The sequence below is a fragment of the Hoplias malabaricus genome, chromosome Y, assembly GCF_029633855.1.
Source record: "Hoplias malabaricus isolate fHopMal1 chromosome Y, fHopMal1.hap1, whole genome shotgun sequence".
Taxonomy (NCBI): Eukaryota; Metazoa; Chordata; class Actinopteri; order Characiformes; family Erythrinidae; genus Hoplias; species Hoplias malabaricus.
Window position 1 is genome coordinate 10,719,818 of NC_089820.1, and position 21,532 is coordinate 10,741,349.

Here is a 21,532-nt window from a genome sequence, read left to right on the forward strand (position 1 = left end):
TTACACACAAATTGTTTCCATAATTTTACACATAATTACACATATTACAATTAATTCCTTTCATTTTCCAGTGAATACTGAGTGTGATATTTAAAGACAAGTTTATTCATTAGTATAAGGGCATTAGTTCACTCACAAAGATGGCAATTTAAGATAAAATGAAAGAAAATATATCCTGCTTTCAGTTTTGTTTTTACATGTTTTGTAGATTTTCTGAGAGACCATATGTGAACACATCCCCTACGGGGAACACACCTAAATATAGCATTCTGCAAATTCAGGGCACTGTTTCTATTTATGTGCTGGGTTTAACATACTGGGGAAAACAACATAATATATAAATATAGTGACATGTTATATTTTCCCCAGTAATTGTGCATTAAATGCACAGAAATTTATTTTCTGTGATACTTAAATATATTATTAATGTATATTTTCCATTAGAAAAACAAAAAAAAGGGGCTAATTTAAACTGAACATAACCCAGTCAAACAATGTATATATTTTCTATTGCAAGTGATGGCTGTGTAATATGTCGAAAATCTTTTGACACATCTTATAATGGGTGAACTCATTACTTTAAATCATATGAACATTTATTATAGACATTTATTTGTGTCCACACTCCATACAAACATTATCCAGTTTCTATAACATCGCTGTCCAGTGAAAAACATTTAACTCCCAAACCTAGTAACTTTACAGAAGAAGGAAAAAAATCTTTCAGTAGAAGTGAATGTAAAACGATTTTATCCCAAGTAACTGTGGAGCATTGGTCCATGAATTTTTACACAATATGAAGGACAGCTGCTGTGTTCAAATGATGATGTAAACTAATCATTCCCATTGGACAGCGAAGATGACCTCCATAGAAAATGGACGACATGAAAGAAGATGTTCTGGAGCTGTACAGGATCAACTGGTCCAGTGGCAAGAATCAACCAGAGAGATGTAAAGCCCATATATGTTGGACCTGAATGATGGAGCACTTTTGTGACCTTGTGAACTAATCATCCATCATCTCAATTGCTCTTGTAGGTGAATGGCATCAAATCATCAGAGAAATGTTCAAACTATTCAATTTGGCGTTTTCTTACAAGTTAGAAAGGGTTAGTGTTGCAGGGACAAACTCACCATTGATTTTATTCATCTCTGAAGAAATATAGGATGTTCAGGTGTTTAGGATGTGTAGTGTAGTAATACCAGCACACGCACACACACACACACACACATGTGATGCCACAGCTGTGTGCATTAGAAAGGTTCCCAGCTGGAGCTATTCTGCTTTAATCCTCTACAGGCCGGCATAGGTCACGAATAAGAGAGAGAGAGAGAGTGAGTGTGTGTGTGTGTGTGTGTGTGTGTGATGGTTGGCTGGACACTGGATTACTGATTGAATGTCTGTGGGGAATAAATAGCTGCTGATCAGAGAGATTCAAAAGAAGAAGCTTTTGATCCTGTTCATGTCCACCGGAACATTATTTGTCTCCCTCATCTCTCCATTCCTTTGTCTATTCTCTCATCCCTCCCTTCCGTTTTCTCACAGATGCAGTGGAATGCAAATGATTCAGGCTTTGTTTTGTAAGGTGGTAAAGGTTGATAGCTGTAATTATAAACTGTCAGAGTAGGGGATGAGGATGGGTGTATTTATCAGGTCAGCTCCAAGCTTGATCCCTGCAGCTGTGTGAGTGTGTGTGTGTGTGTGTGTGTGTTTATGCATGTGTGTGTGTGACTTACACACAAACGGATAACAAGAATGAGACATTGAGACTAATGAGCAGTGCATTTGCAGCCATATTGTTTTCTTTGCTGTCATAATAATAAAACTACTTTGGACTAAAACAGTAAGATAAACGAAAGAGAGAGAGAGAGAGGGAGAGAGGGAGAGAGAGAGAGAGAGTGAGAGAGAGAGTGAGAGAGAGACAGAGAAACAGAGAGAGACTTAATGAGAATAGATTGCACAATAGCGAGATTAGATTGGTGTCTGGGGCTGTGTGAATGTCAGCTGGGGATGAGTGAATATGTGATATCAGCAGTACGACAGTCACCAGCACAACTCTGAAACAATGCCAGCGATACAGCTTTGATAACTAGCGATAAAGATTATGATTGAAATGTTTATAACCGTCGCATCCTGAAAACTAATAACCGTTTTACAGGCCATAGATCATAATTACATCCCAACAAAGCACAGGAGACACAACATCATGTTCTTTTTCTGTTACAGTGCCAGCTGGGCTCAGAAAATGAGAAAAATAAATTTCAATTTCTCCCCTTGTTTCTTTCTCAAATGTTTAAATACATTCCTATTTCAAATCCACAATTTTTCAAGATGCAAATCACATACTGCAATAACTAGAGTAAATAAATGACAATGAGTTCTATGTCATTGTTGTGCCTCATATATCCAGAAAAGTGTGCTCAGCATAAATACCTAGCAGACTAGTCTCCAGACACTTCAAGAGGTGGAAGCTGTTTTGCTGTGTACTTTTTTATTTATTTTTTAATTAGTGTTAACTTTTTGCTAACTCATTCAAAACGGTACTAATAACCGATACGCCATTTAAGGTGGAATGGCAAATACTAGCTCTGTGATTATTTCCAGTGTCTGAAATGTTACACATTCCTTTCCACTGTTCCACCTTAAATGGCATGGAAACCATGAACATCTGATGTTTTTCAAATTTGTGCCCACTCTCTGACAACACCCATCCTGTAGGTTCACCTCGAAGATGTAAAATCAGAGATAGCAGCTCATCTGTCGCCACAGAATTTGGGTTTGTCTAGCCCTTCAGTGGTCCAACAGGACACCTTTAGCTGGATCTGTTTGGTTGGTGTACTATTCTCAGTCCCACAGTGACACTGAGTGTGTGACAGCAGTACTGTGTCTGATCCACTTGTATAACTTTAAAACACAGCATTCCATGACCATATCAGTGTCACTGCAGCACTGTAACGCACTATGCCGCCACTCAAATAATACCTGCTCTGTGGTGGTCTTGTAAATTAAAAAAAAGTGAAAGGAAGCTAACAAAATATGCAGAGCAACAGATTGACGACAGTCTGTAATTGTAGATCTACAAAGTACAATGCTATGGTCAGTGGAGCTGATAATGGGACAATGAGTGTGCTATTTCTTTGGTCTGATTGTGTATGCACATGTATATCAATATTAACTCAATGTTAATCTACTTTGCTAGGAGCATTGGAATGTAATGATGTACACTAGATGGTGAAACAGTTCAGTGACAATTTAAAGGCATTTTTCCAAAAGAGCATATGTCCAGTTAGGTACTGCCCATGGTTTCTTCTGCGACAAACCTACCACTCCATCTCAACCCAGTCTTACTCGATGGAGTTTGATCACTCCAAGGAGCACAACAGAAACAGTCCACACTGTGAATTGAACTCTACTTTATTTCATGTAGATATATACATATATAAAAAATAAGGGCATATGTACAATGATAATAAATATCAACATTTTTTGTACAAGCAAAATAAGTTACTTAATCCTTAAAATAAAATAAAAAACAATAATAGTAATAAAAACTAAACAAAACAGCGACAACAAGAGACAAATATTAAAAAAGTAGGCAAGCTATCAATAAAAAACACAAATTAAAGCAAGAAACAGCAGATTTAGAATCTAGTAGAAGTAGAGACAGGAGCAGAAATGGCCTGGAATTGAACAAAGCCCAAGTTGACACTGTTGGTGACAACACAATTTAAGAAACGCTACAAAACAAGCCATGCACCGCGTTCTTCTCTGATAACTTTCAAGTCTATTGTACGGGTTAAACTCGGGTCAGTGTCCTGATTTCGGAAGAATTTAGCATTTAGCGCATAAGCTGTTTCTCAGTCTCTTTACTTCTGCACTTATTTACTTCTTTACTTCTGGTCATAAAGTCAGTGGTGGGCAATCAGATTTACACATGTTCCCCCTTACCTCAGATGGGATCATTCAGCCAAGACATGTTTGGTGATTTGAATATGCTTTTTTCATTTTTCACTGGAGCGACAAGGATAATATAGCTAGCTAGTAGCTAATGGAAGCATAAGGGACAAAAATTAGCATTGTGCCAATGCTAGGGTTTTCAGAACCTCTAGTCCACTTGGATCATTAGTAGTCGCTCCAGAATATATCACATTATACCACATTTTGGGCAGTGTCCAATAAATGAAAGCAAGTTTTGGACTGGGTGATGTTAAACAAGTTTAACTTTAACATTAGGTGTAAACAAGGAAGGACAGAGACTGAACAACAGCAACAAAATGCAATTTAAATGTGCACATATGGATTTTTAGTAACCTTTTACCATGAACAGTGCTTGAAATGGCAATCATAGGCTTCATAGCAACAGCTCTCAGATTCGTATTCACTAAAGGCAGCAATAAACCGGGCCATATGGCTCCATCGTTTAAGACATTTGTTCTTGTTGAATGAAATCATAACTAATTAACACAACAAAATGGAAACAAATAATGAAATTCCCACCTGTAGCTGGCACAGGATTTTTGTATTCTCTTTTTTTTTCATATAGTCAAAAAAGCCCCACCCTGAGAAGGTTTTCTTTCTTTTTTTTTTGCCTCAATAAGCAAGGCTGACTTGTGAATAATGAGCTAGAAAACTAACGTGAAAGCCTGTAAATCCCTGTTCTAAACCTTGGATTTTCTTTACTGTGGTTGTTTTTTAATCGTATTTTAAGTTTCCTTCTGTAATGAACGATGGTAGAGATCGCTACAGAACAAATAGCTGCTGGAAAACATCATAAAGCTGTCATGCCACAAAATATATATATTTTTTTTCCATCAAAAAGAGATTAATAACAACAAGAATATTCAGTAAGTTTCTGTAGAGCAGTTTTTCTTTTTTCCTGTGCAGTGGACGGACTCCAGACTTAAATAAAGAAATGGGAGAGGAAAAAAAAAATAAGAAAAAGGAAATGGGTAGAAAAGAAAATAAAACACATCTGCAGTCTACTTTGGCTTAACTCAAGGTGAAGAGGCACAGCGAAAGAAAGAAAGAAAAAAAACCCAACAGAATCACAATGTTTTCTTTAAAAGGTTTCAACCATGAATAGGATCTGTTGAAGTTTTTACGTTTCAGCAGTCATGACAGTGGAGAACGGTGGGTTGTGGTGGACCACGGTGCTTCTGCAGCGCATCATGCAAACAAAGTAGAGACCCACGCTGTCCTTGGTAGTACCTCTTCAGCACTGGAGTTACACTAAATGACCAATGGTTTCCTTATTTTGCTTCTCTCTGAGCACAAATAAGAAAAATGTCCATCTCTCATGTCCTGCAAGAGTCCTTCTGAAGCTTCAGTCCATGTGGATGTGATACAGGACCCTGTACAGGAGAGAAACAGGCACACCTTTATTTCTCTTGGAAGTGCTGAGATGCTAAAACTGCTCAAACCTCTCAAACCGCAAACCACACAGAACCAGTTCCAAGCTGAAATAACAAATCATTTTTTCTTGCTGTGCCCATACCACCCAGTCAAAGTTTCATAGAACTATAGTTTTACAGAATAGCTGCTTTGTCGTTTAGTAAAAACAGATCAAAAACACGATACCAAATATAGCTAATACAGCTTAATGGCTTTTAAAGCAATACTTTTTGCTCCTTCAGCAGATCACGCTGGGCAGTGCATGCAGAAAAACTATGAATAAGTCAATGAGCAGCCAACTAACAAAAGCACCACCAAAGTGGAACATTCTAGTTTACCTCAAGAGGCTCCACTGTGACGAGTCCTAGGAGGAGCTATGTGTTCTATCAAATATATGACCTACATCAATCAGCCAAAACTTTAAAATTACATTCCTATAGTTATCCATTACGTTAACCACAATTGCCATACAGATGCACTTTGTAGTTTTACGATTACAGATTGTAGTCCATCTGATGCTCAGCATACTTCGTTAGCCCACTTTCATCTGTCTTGCAATTTCCAGGATTCCTTCAATGGTTACGGTGTTGTATGAGTGGATCTAAAACAGCAGTGCTGCTGAAATTTGTAAATCCCTCAATGTCACTGAGGATGACCAACAGATGAGCTATCTCTAACTTTACGTCTGTAAGGTGGACTAACAAGTTTGGTGTGGGTAACAGAGTGGACAGTGAGTGGGCACAGTTTTTAAAAACTCCAGCAGCACTGCTGTGTCTGATCCATGTTTACCATGGTGGTCCTCTGGGGGTCCTGACCTTTAAAGGACAGGGTGAAAGGTGGCTAACCAAGTATGCAGAGCAACAGATGGACTAGAATCTGTAATGGAGTAATTTAAGTGAACTATTAAAGATGACTTTTTTCACCCATATGGCTACAGCAAAATGTGTATTAAATATGAAACATCTTTCAAAACTGATGATGCAGTCCATCACAATGAAATACTTGAGTCATCATATATTCCTAAAAACATTTACCTGTGTCAGCCAGTCTCAGCCTCTTATTGGTCACTGCTGTTTTAATCCATCCTTTGGGTTTGCTCAAGTATCCAATCAGGTGACCCTTTTTTTTGTTTTTGTTTTTTTTTTTTTTTTTTGTGGAAGCATCCATCCAAGTCAAGTTTGGTATCCAGTTCATTTAAAGCAATTCATGCTCAACAGGCAGTGTGTAGAAAATTTCACCACCCACAGTTTTATCCACTACGCAGTTTTGCTGGGGGTCCATTTCACTTGGCATTTTGTCCTTGTTTCCCCCCAGCCAAACACACAATAATGCACTTGTTGAAACATCCAGTACAGTCATGATATACAAGGTCCCCTCAAGCCATTCCGCTCTCCTTCTACACAGTGGGAGTGAAATAAAGGTTTGGTTTTTGGGGAGAGAGAGAAATGAGCCATTCTCTTTTCACATTCTCAAAACCCATAAAAATCAGCAAGTCTCACTTTTCATCAGTCCAAATGTTGCAGAAAAAAGCAGAAAAATTTGTAAAAGTCTTTTAAATTACAAACAACATCACAATATATTAGTGCTTTGAGTCTCGAGACATTCCGAGAGAAAAAGACAACATGAAAAAATATCTGAAACCGAGCTGTATAGAAAGTCTGATTGTTTCTCTTATGTCAGTATCCATTCGCTATTTCTTTATTTTACAGTTTCCTTCATTGTTTTTTTCTTCTCCTCTCTTCTTTTTTCACACTTTCTCCTCCTCAGGTTTCACCGCCTGAGAGAAAAGCATGATTGTCATCTAGCGCAAAGTTCTGATTTGTCCAAAATCCTTTTTCTTCTCCCTCTCTTCTCGCAAAAAAGTGAAATAAATCCAGACCCCTTCACTTGCCTCAAGCCAAAAAGCTGTGCTTTAGAATGAAAGCAATGCAGATCCTTTCACTTGTCAGTTATTTTATTGAGGCCCAATTATCCAGTCGCTGAGCTGTACCTTATGTTATATTTGCTGACCACTTTGGACGTGGGCCTGCCGTCGTGTTGTTTAAAATACAAAAAAAGACCTGCTCTGTTAAGATGCATTGAAGCAAGGCTAGCAGTGAAGCTTGTGTCCTTGCGAAATAGAAATGACCTAACTAGTGCTGAAAAGGACAACAACAACAAAAAAACATACACAGCCTTAGCTGGACAGCGTCTTCAGAGAGAGAACGGTCTGAATGGAGAAAGAGCGAGAGAAATCAATGATAGAGTAAGAGAGGGTGTTTCTCCGTGAAGGAGGGAGGTAGGTGAGGTTGTTTCGGGGTCACGTTGCGACCTTTACACACTGGACTCTTCAGGATTAGCGTCAGGCAGCACGCTCCTTTGCTGTAGGGTCCTCCTCAGTTCCTCCTTAAATGTGCTGGTGTACTCATTCTCTCGGCTGCTCAAGCCCAGTGCGCTGGCTCCACTTATTCCTCCACTGGCTCCGCTCCTTTCCTCCCCACCTACGCTCAGGTTGAGCCGGACGTAGCCGTTAGAGCTGGAGCCGCGGATATTTGTCAGACTCAGCCGGCTGGGGGAATGTAGGGGCTGACCAGGGATAGCGCTAGGAGAGGACGAAGTGCCGGTCGGACACATGGCATGGCCAGGCACAATCTTTAATGACCCATCGGAGCAGTAATAATTAGCGCCTGTCTCCCAGAAGCGGTCCTCGTCGTTAGCCATCTTGCTGGGCACCAAAGTGGGAGGCTCCTTGGGTAAAGTGATGGGGTAGACCAGCGTGCTCTCCAGGGGCTTCATCTCAGCACCTTTCCCCAGAGCCAACTTCAGCCTTCTCCGCAGGTACAGGGCCATGATGAGCAGCATTAGGCAGGCGGCACCCAGAGTGATGACCAGGACCCAGAACAGACCCATGCTGGCGTCCGGCACTCGGGCCTCCATGAAGACCGGAGCACTGGCCACCACAGCCACCTGAGAGAAAGAAACATTGATGAGGAATGTGATGATTAAAGTGAGTTTTGTTTAGGCACCCATTCCAATTCATGGGTCACACAGGACAGGGCGCCAATCCATCAGAGTGTTTCACACGCTCATCAACCAACTAGCCAAACCACCCACCAACATGCGTCTTTTTGGACTGAGAGAGGAAACCCACACAGACACAGGGAGAACACAACTGTGCTGCCCTCCATTGTAATACAGCTATAATACAGCAGCTGTGGAATTACAGTATAACTCCACTACAATAAGGCTACCATACCTATATATTACATCTGCAGTATAGCTGCTAAACTGGTTATGTTGGTTTTAAATGTATATTATAGTTAATGCAAATATGCTCAACAAATACATCATCAGTTGACGATTTATTTAATAATAATAAAAAAATAATCCTCATCAAAACCCACCTGGTAGCGCTCCGTCTGGAATTTCACTCCTCGTTCCTCTGAGTAACAGACATAGCGCCCCACCTGCGGTGCACCAGCCTGTGGGACCACCAGTGCACTAAGAGCCTGGTCAAAACGAGGCCCCCCAGACTCCTCATCAGGGGACAGTGGCAGCTCATTGTCATTCAGAAACCAGGACGGCTGAGCCAGGTTGGACACGAGCTGACAGGGGAGGACCAAATCAGATCCCACAACCACAGTCACGTTCCGTAAACGGGAATGTTCTGGAAAAAGGAAAAGATATAATAGGTAAGATTAAAAAAAAAAAAAAAGTCTGAACTACTTGTGCACCTGGTGTGAACACTGATGGATAGCTTCTAGAAGCTCCACAGCAACATGAGTGGTAAAATTAAATCACACCCTCACAGCAATGTTCTAACATCCCAGCAGAGCAAATGGGGGCAGAGTTCATAATGACTCATAGTGACTTTAAAAAGATCGGCAGGTGTCTACAAATTCTGGCCACATTTTGGCACTCCAGAATTTGCAGCAATCATATCAAGGATGACTGTAACTCACTGGTGGAAACATACTAGCATTTTTATACTAAAACATGAGTACTTTAACTAGTCAACAAGTAAATATTAATAATATAAACAGGCCTTAATGCACACATGTCTATGGTAACAGTAATATGGTATATGTTAATATTCAGACATTCGGCATTAACCCCATTGAGCTGGCCCTCATATACACAATGACCAGCAGGGGGCAGTAGGAGCTCACCAGGGCTAGGGATGGAGACGGGCTTCTCAAACTTGGCTTTGGATTTAAACCTCTCCAGCATGAGGTCCTGAGTCAGAGTGGACATGGACCTGCAGGTGGACAGGTACAGATATATTGATAAACAACAGACACACACACATATATGTATATTTATGTATGTATGTATGTATGCGTATCTGTATATATGTGTGTACATAATTATGTAGAGAGGAGAAGAGATTAAGAACAGAGGATAGGAGGGAAAGAGAAAAAGAGGGAAGAATAAAGACAAGATAAAGGGAAGATAAAGTGAATATGTATAGTAAGGGGGATCAATCTGAGAAAGGAGAAAAGTAGAGGAGGAGAAAACAGGAGCGAAAAGATAAGGAGAGTATAGGCTATGGCGTCATATAGGGCAAAGGATGATTGTGTGAGAGACAGAGCTGATTGGAGGATTTAGAGATAAAGACGTGTGTTTGCGTGCACGTTTGTGTGTGTGTGTGTGTGTGTGTGTGTGTGTGTGTGTGTACCCCCGGTGGAGGTCGATCCGAACACAGGCTCGTCCCTCACTGTCCCAGGCACAGTACGGATCTCTGGACAAAAGGCAGTCCGGCTGAGACTGATACCGGCTACAATTAGCCAAGGGCAACTGAAGAACCTCTGACCTCGAGCCTATATATAAATACTTCTAGACAGTGAGAAAGATGGGGGCACAGAATGAAAGAGAGAGAGAGAGAGAGAGAGAGAGAGAGAGAGAGAGAGAGAGGGAGAAAAATGTTGAGAACGAAAAATATTAGGATAATAATTTTCAGCCTTTAACACCTTAACACAACCTGGTTTTCCTGCGCTGTTCCATTTTTAGCAACACTTTTAGCAAAGCTGGTTAGCAGCGGTGGGTCAACACACACAAACTTGATAAGATTGATAAGGATCAGTGAGAAACAGACATTAAAACGTTCTGAATGTGTGTGCAAGTGCATATGTGCTCTATACATTAGTTAGCCACATGATTAATACCAATGATGTGTATGAAAAGTGAATAACACTAATTATCACATTACAGTGTCACCTGTCAGGGGGTGGGATATACAAACCTTGTTTCCAAAATGTTGGGATGCTTTGCAAAGCATAAATAAAAACAGAATGCAATGATGCGAAAAAAAACTTTAAACCCTATATTTATTTTAAAATAGTATGCAGAAAATAAATGGGAATATAATGCAAAAATTCAAGAACAATGCTTCTCAATGTAAAATAGTAATGAACCCGAGGATTGCTTCATCTACAGTACATAAGATGATTAAAAGTTTGAGAGAACCTAGAGAAAGCTTTACTTGCAAGGGACAAGGCCCAAAACCAACAGTGGGTGGTTGCGATCTTCAGGCCTTCAGAAGCCACTGCATTAAAATACAAATAATATTCTATAGCGGAAATGACTTCATGGGCTCAGAAATATTTCCCAAAAACTCTGTCTATGAACACAGTTCATTTATGCATCCTGAAATCCAATGTAAAATGTGATAATGCAACAAAGATTCATTCATTCAGTCATTAACCGTAACTGTTTATCCCATTCCGGTGGGTCCGTAGACTAAGAAGAAACCCTATAAATAAAGAAAGTCCTGAAATACTATCACCTTTTTTGGACCTAAGCTCATTTAAGATGGACTGAGGCTAAATGGAATAGCATTTTTTTTGTCAGTCAAATCAACATTTGAAATTCTTTTTTCATTTTCCTCAATTCATGGACATCCTCTGGGCTAGTACAGTTCAAAAGCCAGCATCCGTGAAGATAAGGAGGTACAGTATAGTGCACTTGGCTTGGGTGACATGCACATCTGTGAAGGCACCGTTAATGCTGAATGATATGCATAGGAGGCAGGAAATATGGGCGTAAGGTCCTGAGACACTTTGACAAGGGCGGAATTGTGATGGTCAGGGTATCTCCTAAAGTGCAGGTCTTGAGGTGGTGTTCTCTGTATGCAGGGCCTAGTACTGAACAAAATTTGTCATGGGTCCCAAGGCTCATCTGGTCTAATCCCATGGAGGAGCTAGTGTGGCGCATGCTGCTGTAAAGTTAATGCTGGCTCTGACAGACAGGTTTCAGTGCACACAGTGCCTTGCAGGTTGCTGTGTAGGGGCTGTGTGCCCATACTGATTCCTTCACTCCTAGGTGCATCAAATCAAATGACCACACAGTCAGAGTAGTAGGAAATTCTGGAGCTGGTCACCATACTCAATGCCAAGCATTGGTTAAAAGGGTTTAAAGCCTGAATCATTTTTACTATAAAGAAATTTTGTATGTTGGCTATGTCTGCACCTTGATTAATCAAAACACATTCTGAGCGTCTCATCTGGAACTGATTGGTCAAGATGCTTAGGGCACATAAATATAGCTCCACTGTGATTAGTGTGTGTGTTTGTGTGTGTTTTTCACTGTGGTCAGTGTTACCTTGCTGTGTGAGATTGTCAGGCTATCCACTGGCTGTGGAGAAACAAAGAGCTGAATCTCTTCAATTACGTGAGCTTCTGACATCAGAATGACCACACGCTGCAGCCAGCCGTCCGCTACAGATAAACACAGACAACAGAGAGATATGAGGCACAGATAAATGACAGCGATAAATAGGGAAAGGAAGAGAAGGGAAGGAAGGAGAAGAAAAGCAAGAATAGACAAGACAAGAGAAGAGAGAACGTCTATTAGCGGAACATGGGTGTCTGTAGGTCTGTCACTGAGAACCAGGTTACACACATTATCTCCAGCACAATTGAATCAGATCCAGCTGAACTGTGACCAAATGTGTGTGAGTCTGAGTGTGTGACTGTGTGTGTGTGCGCACGAGTGTGAGAGATTTGAGGGGATTTAGTGTGTGTGTGTAAACATCATGCCCCCTTACACACACTGCTTGTCACAGATAATGTGGCACTGACCCTTCTAACTTCTGTACGGACAGATGCTGAAAGAGAGGGATAACCCAGTGAAGGAGTGAAAGATGGACAGAAACACACAGAGAGAGAGAGAGCAGGGAGAGACAGAGTGAGAAGTTTAAAAGCCAAGGCATTCCTGTTCTCCAAAAATATTCATCCGGTCTAAATGTTAGCTTGTGTTCGGAATTACATGGTGTCCTAAAGTTCATGGACAGATTTTCTAACAAATGAACTAGGCTCCTTTAAGGTGCCCTCGCTGTGGCCACAGACATTCAGTTGTGCACACACGGGTTGTTAAATCTCCACAGAAGCACATGGAATTAAACTGTTTTTTAAGAGGTTTAAAGGCCCACAACACAGGGCTGTGGAGCATTAGTACTCCATGTTTAGGAGTGATGGAGCATAACCATCCGACACCAGTACTCAACACTGCAGCAACCAAGTTAGATTATGAGTACATGACATGCACTGGCAAATAAACACACACACACACACACACACACACACACACACACACACACACACACGCACGTCTCAGTGCTTGGGCTGCTCTCTCCTCACTTAATGGCTAATCAAGCCTCTAGTCCAACTGGCAATGTGTGTTTGTGGAGGTGTGTGCTTCCGTGTGTGTCCGTTGGCAGGGTTGTATGGAGTCTGTGCTCCAAAGCACAGCGGGCAAGAAGAGAGGGAAAGAGTTAGAGAACAAGAAACAAAAAGTGAAGTGCGTCAGAGATTCAATGTCAGCTTCAAGAGCATGGGTGGGAGAAAAAAAAGGAGAGGAGAGACTGAGAGTCAGTGCCAGTAGAGATAGATAGATAGATAAAGAGATAGATAGAGAGAGAGAGAGAGAAAGAGAGAGAGAGAGAGAGAAGACTCGGTGAAAATTAGTTGTAGTGTGTCAAACTACATCAGTACCTAGACAGAGGAAAAGAAAAGAGAAAGAAGAACAAAGCTAGAGAGACAGAAAAAATAGAGTCAATGTCATTGGACAAAGAAAGAGAGAGAGAGGGGGAAGTAAGAGTGTGTCAGCTATAATGACAGAAAGAAAGATAGATAGATAGATGGACAGAGAGAGGGATAGTGAGGTAGAGTGTCAGAGACAAAGAAGAAGAGAAAAAAAGAGGGAGTTGGACAGAAAAATACATGGAAAGGAAGAGAGAGAGAGAGTGAGTGTGAGAGAGAATGTGTCAGAGACTCAATATCACTCGTGCTGTGACAGCAGCCACACTGAGCTTAGTCAAACTGAGCTGAATCCTTAAGTGAGAATGCTTTATTCACAGTCAGGCATAGGTGGCCCTGGCAGGTTATAATGTGTGTGTGTGTGTGTGTCTGGGTATACATAACTAGAGCCAAAATTTTGGCCATGCATGGAACAGAGAAGGCCTGTATGTGTGTGTGTGTGTGTGTGTGTGTGTGTGTGTGTGTGTGTGCATTTCAAAGGTGACCAAGGACAAACACATCTTCAGCGTTTTTTAGTTAAATGACCGTCCTTCCCCCTAAATCAATTGGCAGAAGTGATTTTCTAGACTCCTAAATCAGACGCAGCATTAGCTTTAATGAAGCGCCTGCTTTCACCTGTCCAACCTGTTTAGATTTTAGGAGAAAAGCCAGGAAGGACAAAGAGGCTAATACAGAAAGATGTGAGTTGGAAGTAGACAAGATCAAGTAAGCCTAAGCTTCCCAGTATTGGACCTCAAGGCTGCACCGCACCTTTATTTTTTTTTTCTTAGAGCAGTAACGGTACTGAAATCAATGGGGTGGTGGTGATGGTGGTGGGGGGTGTTCCTACCCTCCCCCAGAATAGCAATGGCAGAGGTATTGTATTCTCCGTATTACAGGTCAGTAAATCCTGTAATTCTGAGGTAGAATTATCACAAACCGTTCTTTTAACAAAGCACCCTGTTAGCGCCGCAGTTCACTACATGTCCACGTGTGATGTGTGTGGTGGAGAGTGAGGCTCCCGGTGAGCAGAGTGGGGTCAGGTCTGTTCAATCATTTCAAACTGAAAACTAAAATGTCTGTTTTACATTTGTCTCCCCAGGTTGTTTTGGGATCTGATACGCCACAAGTTTAGTACTCATGGTTGGCATTGGGCACTGAGATGAGGCTCATATTCAGCTGCTTCAAATGTCCCAATCTATTGGTCTATACATTCCTCCGGAGATAACAGACACAGTGCTGCTCAAAACACTCCTTAAAATAGGTGTCATCAAACACGTACAGATGGGCTTAGATTATAAATCCAGGTTCTGCATGTGGTGTATGACCCTGTCGCTCTACACTGCTCACAAATAGTATGCATCCATCTGGTCCTTATATTACTCCTTCATTCCGGTGTCAATTTCTTAGCGAGAATATTTCCTGGAAAACAGCCATGGCTATAGTACCCTGCCTCCAATTTTAGAGAAGGATTGGGTTTCAAATGCAAGGTTTCAGTCAGCGTTTTATTTATTTTTTTTCTTCCCCCAACTCAATCGAACAACAACGAAATGTGAAAAGACAGAATTTAAATCGCTGTTCCTTCAGGCATGAAGCAGCCAATCAGACTCTCTTCAATTCCATAGCGAAACTGCTCTGAACCCACACGAACAGTGGAGCTCATCCTGACTGGGGCTTATTCGGATTCATTTCATTCTGTTTGGGTGTCTATTCACCTACTTATCCTTCCATCTGTTCATCCATCCAACCTGCCATCTCTCCATCCATTGATCCATGTGCCCCTCTATCCATCTGGTCTTCCTTCCATCTGTCTGTCCATTCATCCCTTCTCCCATCCTCCCTCTAAGAATTCATACATCCAACCGTTCTTTTTCAAAGATTGTTTCATCCATACATCCATTCATCCATGAATGCCACAATCGTTCCATCTCTGCCTTTACCCTGTCTCTCTTTATGTGTGCCTCTGTACATTTAACCATGTTTTTCTGTCTAATCCTCTCTCCCTGCATCTATCCATGTATAAATCAATTCATCCATCCGTCCCTATGTCTATTAATCCGTTTCCATTCTTCCATTTCTTCATCTGAGCTGCTTTACACTTAACATAACTGCATTTATTACCGCTGTCCACTTATTCTGTCTATCCATCCTTCCTTATATCTGTCCATCTGTCTTCATCATTCATCCATCAGTCAGTTCCTTGCTATTTATCCATCCATCCATCCATCTGCCTCATCCATCTATCCACCCATCTAGGTACGTGACTGTTCACCCTTATTGCTTCTCCTCCATTTTGTATCTATGCACTTTGGCATCTATTCATCTGTTCATTTACCCATCCAACCGTCTATCCCTCCATCCACTTCTGTATCCTCCCCTCCATCCCTATATTGACATCAATTCCTTTATTCATCCTTCCATTCATCCACGTCAGTACTTGACTGTGTGACATCTGTCCAGGCATAGAGTCCTATATCCTGCCTTCCATCATTACATCACCCTGTTTATTCATCAGTTCAATGATTAGTACATTCATTCGCCCAGCCGTTACGTGTCTGTCCATCCATCCATCCATCCATCCGTCTTTTTTAAACCATCGTTGTGTACCTGTTCCAATAAAGAGCATGTTGTATGCTCTCTGGTCCAGGGCATTGACTCTGTCCACTGCCAGTCTGGTGAAGTTAATTCCCTTTGTGAGAAGCAGGGGGCGAGATTCTGCTCTCAGCTCCATTAGAGGGTGTTTCTTTGCAAAGTTCAGTGTAGCGTCCGGCAACTGCAGTGAGCTGTTATAGCCATTCTCCCGGTCAAAGTTCGTGATGCACTGCAGAGCACAGGAGAAAAAAAATGTTAGTGAGGGAGAGAGAGCAGTAAACAGGAGAAGGAGAGATTGGCTTTCCATTTAAACTGTGTCCTGAACTCTGTAATATAACACTGTGTAATCAGATCCTATCTAACTGTATCATTTTATATCAGCGGATCTGTTTAGAACATTGCATCCTGGCTAACTGTACACTAAACTCTCCGACTCATTACTTCTCTCCGTCCAAATGAACAGTTGTTGTCCTCCCATTAAATGACCCATATGCTAGTTTTTTTCCCACTAAAGTCCACTTATAATGTTTATATGTGTTTATAAATACAGTTGTAACATTCTCCAGCCTTTAGAAGTACACAGACATTTTTCTCACTGCCTCTTTAAAGCTGAACTGGTCTGGAAGTCTAGTTTTCTTATTTATTATTAACTTGTTTAATAAATAAAGGTGCAATGAGAGGGCCCTTTGCATTGATGCCAAAGGAGAACTTTCTGATTCCCTAAAGAGCCTTTCAGTGAGTGAAAGCTAAGCCCTTAGGCATCTTTATTTTATTAATGTATTTATGTACATGCAAACTCAGGAGTAAATATTATATTTTGAATCTCTGACTGTGTTTATGTTTAATATCAAACCCTGTAAGGTGCACTAGGTTTTGTATGATATGGGCCCTTTAAAGTCTGAACATCAGAGACTTATGCTCTTGGCTGTGTTTTTGGCTGAAAGTGCTGAGTCATGGTTTGGCTGAGCGCTCACCGCTCCGGGGCGAGGGCTGGGCACGGTGCCGGTGTATCTCCCCCATCTCTGAGACGACTCACGATACTCCTTATACGGACCCTCGAACACACTTTTCACTTCCGCTATCTGGTACTGACACACAGCGGACACGTCCACGTCCCCCCTGAGATGGAGAGAGAAGGATAGGGACAGAGCGAGAGAGATAGAGAGTGCGAGAAAGAGATTTTAGTGAACAATTTAGTGAGTTATCATCACTTTCTCCTATTTATGTTTTTTCTTAATAGCTTGGACAAAGCACTGCTCAACTATATTGATAGAGACAGTGTGTGTGTCGGGGGGGAGGGGTCTGTGAATGATTGGGATGTTGCAGGCTGCTGAATTATAGTTTGAAAGTGTCTTTGTGATCATAATTACACATCAACATTTCCTCCAGTGCAGAGGAGGGCGCGGCTGGACTTCTGGCACTGTCACACTCTTATAAATACTGAGGACAGAGTGACTTTTACAACTACTGAGAGAGAAGGGGGGCAGATACGTGAAGTAGAGCTACAGAAAAAAAAGATAAAACAAAACAGTAGACGTACGGAGAAATATGAAAAAATGAAGGGAGGGGAGGAGGGAGACAGAAAGAGTAAAAAGTAACAGATGGGTAGAAAGACATAAAAATAAAAATAACAGTAAACCCAAGGGGAGATATAAACAGAAAGAAAAAGAGAAAAAAGGGAGACACAAATAAGCAGAAAATATGCCAAAGAGGAGGGAATGAAAAAGTGAGGGAGTGATGAAAAAAGAATAAAAAGGAATGTGGAAGAAATGTGAGAGAAGAATGGAAAAAGGACATAGAGAAAATGAGTAGGCTGGAGAGACAGTGTAAAAATTGATAGAAAGGAATAGATGGGGTCATCAGAGAGAGCGATGGAGAGAGATGGAGAGTGAGGGATGGATAAATGAAGTAGGGCTACTGATAAATATGAAAAGAAAGAAGGAGGGGGGAGGGAAAGAAATGAAAAATAACAGGGTTAGAAGACAGACATAAAAATGCAAAGAACAGTAAAAGTGATGGAGAGAGAAAATTAAGCAGCAGAAAGGGAAAGAAAGTGAAAGGAAGCAAAAAAACAGGAGGTAATGACAACGTGAGAAAGAGATGGAAATAGAAAAGAGCAGAAGTATAGAAACAGAGAGAGAGAGAGAGAGAGAGGGGCATAGTCTGTGAGAAAGTGGGTGTGTTCTGTGCTCCTGTATCTCACCACTGTGCGTGGAACAGGCCGTAGAAGACCGTGCTTCTCCAGTCCGTAGCTGGGAGAGTGAAGACGGCTCTCAGGTTGTTGAAAGTGATGTGGCGCTCAGGGATGGAACAGACCAGCCGGGCTTTCTGAAAGGTTGTCCACTTCTTCTGCAGGGTCCGAGTGCCACCCAGATCACCCTGAGGGGGTTCCATTACAGCAGGGGTCAAACAAAATATACACTACATCTCAGTAATTAAATCTGAGGTCATTTGTGGTGAACATATGTGTATGGAATCCAGGCTTAAATATGATACATTCAAATCTGTATAAATATGTATAAAACTAAAGTGCAAATGAAACATAAAGTAGGGTTTACATTAGAATACATGTAAACATAGTACTTCCTAAATTTTAACATCACTGTTGATCCCAATTTAAACTCATTCTAACAAGGGATGGAGGTCAAATGTATTTCATCAATTAAAAATCATTCATTCATTCATTCATTCATTATCTGTAAGCGCTTATCCAGTTCAGGGTCGCGGTGGGTCCAGAGCCTACCTGGAATCATTGGGCGCAAGGCGGGAATAAACCCTGGAGGGGGCGCCAGTCCTTCACAGGGCAACACAGACACACACACATTCACACCTACGGACACTTTTGAGTCGCCAATCCACCTACCAACGTGTGTTTTTGGACTGTGGGAGGAAACCGGAGCACCCGGAGGAAACCCACGCGGACACGGGGAGAACACACCAACCCCTCACAGACAGTCACCCGGAGCGGGAATCAAACCCACAACCCCCAGGTCCCTGGAGCTGTGTGACTGCGACACTACCTGCTGCGCCAACGTCCCGCCCAATTAAAAATCATCTGTATCATAATATAAACAAAATTGATCAAAGTCAGATAATCACTATGCGATACTTCACAGTTATAGATGCTAATCTGGCGCTGGTGCTAGTTTCTCTTTGACCTGACAAGCTCTGTTCATATGACAACACTCATAATCATTTTGCAGGATGGTGAGCTGCTCCAAGGTGTTTAAAACCCTGCGACCGCAGGTAAGTAGGAGCTGAAGGCCGCAGAAATGACCCTTTGCAAGATAAGCTGGTCGTTTAAACAGCGTGATTTCTATATTACCGAAACTTTACAATGAGACTTAATCATTCAAGTCCCTACATAATGCTAGTCGCCAATGTAAAACAAATGTGTGGGAGGACAAGACAGTATGGAGCCTCTCAATGGGCAATCAGTTCAACCCCGCAAGCCTGAATTGCTCATCTATTCACTGCTGAATGGGCAAGGTTCTGTCTCGGCATTACAGTGCCTTACTGTCTCAGAGAATTCGAACTGAAAGCCCACGCCGCAGTAACCAAGCCTCTTATCAGCAGAAAGAATGAAAAGGCTAGACTGACCTTTGCTGAGGATTATGTTGAGTGGACCAAGGAGAACTGGTCTGGAAGTTTACTTTAGAGATGAGAACAAGTTTAATTTAGCTGGGTGTGAAGTTTGGAGGAGGTGGTGTAGCGGTTGGGAGAACTTTATTTGGCAACACACAAGTCATCTCTCAATCAGCCAGTAACTTATATACAGGACAATGCCCCTGATCTGAACCTGATCAAGAACCTCTGGAAGATCACTGTGGGTTAATTCTCCTTCTGTGGTTTTTTTGTTTAGATTCCTCATATGCTTGACTACATTTCTCCTCCTCTGCTCTTCTAGCAACACCCCATCACATGTCCGTCCGCCCCAGTTCCTTGTATCTGTGTTTGAACACAATCCATGTTCTGTTGTTTCTAAGTCCCTGGCTCTCTCAGTCTTGGTCTTTTGGGATTAGTTTCTCTGTGTTTCTAGCCTTCTTGTTGTTACCGTCATTCCTTATTAGTCTTTTTTTTCTTTGGTTGTTGTTATTCTCATGTTTACAGTTTCTTGTTTGTGTCCTAGTTTAGTTATTGTTTTCTGTCTTTTAGTTCTGTGTGTATTTCGAGTTATCTGTGTTGGTTTCTGATTTATTTTATGTATTACTCCTGTGTCTCTTCTCCCTGTGAGTATTTTACTTCTCTTTATCTGTTTCATTTTCTAGTGCCGCTTTCCTATTGTCTCTTTGTGTTCTATCTCTGTTTAGTTTTAGTTTGTCTGTTTATTCTGGTCTCTAGTGTTTTGTTTCTTAGTTTATCTCAGGCTTTACTTCAGTGTGTTCAGCTCTGTTCCACTTTATTGCAAGGTTCTTAGTAGTTTATTTCAATGTGATTTTTATTATTTTTTTAAAACTGCCTTTGTTTCATCTTGTTCCTGTTTGTTTTCCTTGTTCCTTCTCTGTAATAAAGCATCTTCAGATAGAACAGTGGAACAGACTGGAAAAAAGTGTGGAACACAAACTAGAGCAGTGTGAGGAATTGGTGTTGTCCTGCAGGTGCAGATGTGCTGAAGTCATACAAAACTAGGGTCTCTACACCAGTGGCGATTGCTCTAAGACTGCAAAGGAAGCTCAGCTTCCCCTAAAATGTCAAAAAATAAGTGATCAAATATATACTGTTGTGTGTACATGTCATTGAATAAATATGCACTACAACGCGCTCAACTTTTGTTCAGAATCAGCTTCTTATCACTGGTAAAGACGCGGCTTTCCTCTTAATCACAGTGCTTTAAACAGTGAGGACGCTGAGCGTCCACAGAGTTCAATAGCGAAGCAGCGAAGTGCAGAAACGAGACGAGTGATTGGATAAATGCTGGGCTTTGTCCCGCCCATCAGACGCTCAGCGTCTCTGGGGGTCTATGGGGCAGTGGGCTGGCCGCGGCTGGCCTGGACGCTCAGCTTCTGCATGATGATTGGATGATCTGTCTGAGGCTGAATCCCTTTTTGATTGACAGTGAAATGAGCGAATCAGCGATCCTTTGGTGTAAAGATCCATGGGAACACAGGCGGACACTCTTCACATGGGCCAAGGCCGTTTAAGCAGCCTAGCTCTGCTGGCCATTGAGAGGACACTAGTCAATTCACTGGAAAAGACGCCTTGTTGGTACGACAGGGTCACAGATCATTTTCTTAAAAAGGAACGGAGGGTAGAATTTACGTATAAATAAACCGACACATTTTATGATGTAGGCCGAAATTGAGCTTCCCCTCCTTGAAAGACCAGCATCCACCACTGCTCTACACTCACTGGCTTTGGCTCCTTTTTGAAGCTGTAACTGTATAAATCATAACATTTAATCTTCGGTCCTGCTACAGAGATTACTGTTCTCTAATTGTGAATCAAGCTATTTTTTAAATTAGATTTAAGTGTGTTTATACTGATATCGAATATATGCACTGTCCAGCGTGTGTACTTTCTTTGAAGCCAATGATTCTGGGTAGGCACCAGACCC

At 41.5% G+C, this 21,532-nt stretch overlaps 1 protein-coding gene across 2 annotated transcripts in view; it reads right to left on the reverse strand.

Moving 5' to 3' along the window:
• Window positions 1-3,510: 3,510 nt before the first annotated feature.
• LOC136679662 (semaphorin-4C-like) overlaps window positions 3,511-21,532 on the reverse strand; it is an 85,017-nt gene continuing 66,995 nt past the window's right edge. For both annotated transcript variants that reach the window (XM_066658310.1, XM_066658311.1), the window contains exons 9-17: window positions 18,182-18,357; window positions 16,953-17,097; window positions 15,994-16,207; window positions 11,972-12,087; window positions 10,050-10,207; window positions 9,541-9,629; window positions 8,776-9,038; window positions 6,427-8,338; window positions 3,511-5,352 (exon numbers count right to left, since the gene is read on the reverse strand). In XM_066658310.1, coding sequence (XP_066514407.1) covers window positions 7,706-8,338; window positions 8,776-9,038; window positions 9,541-9,629; window positions 10,050-10,207; window positions 11,972-12,087; window positions 15,994-16,207; window positions 16,953-17,097; window positions 18,182-18,357 — 1,794 coding nt within the window. In that variant the 3' untranslated portion in view covers window positions 3,511-5,352; window positions 6,427-7,705. The remainder of the gene's footprint in view (window positions 5,353-6,426; window positions 8,339-8,775; window positions 9,039-9,540; window positions 9,630-10,049; window positions 10,208-11,971; window positions 12,088-15,993; window positions 16,208-16,952; window positions 17,098-18,181; window positions 18,358-21,532) is intronic.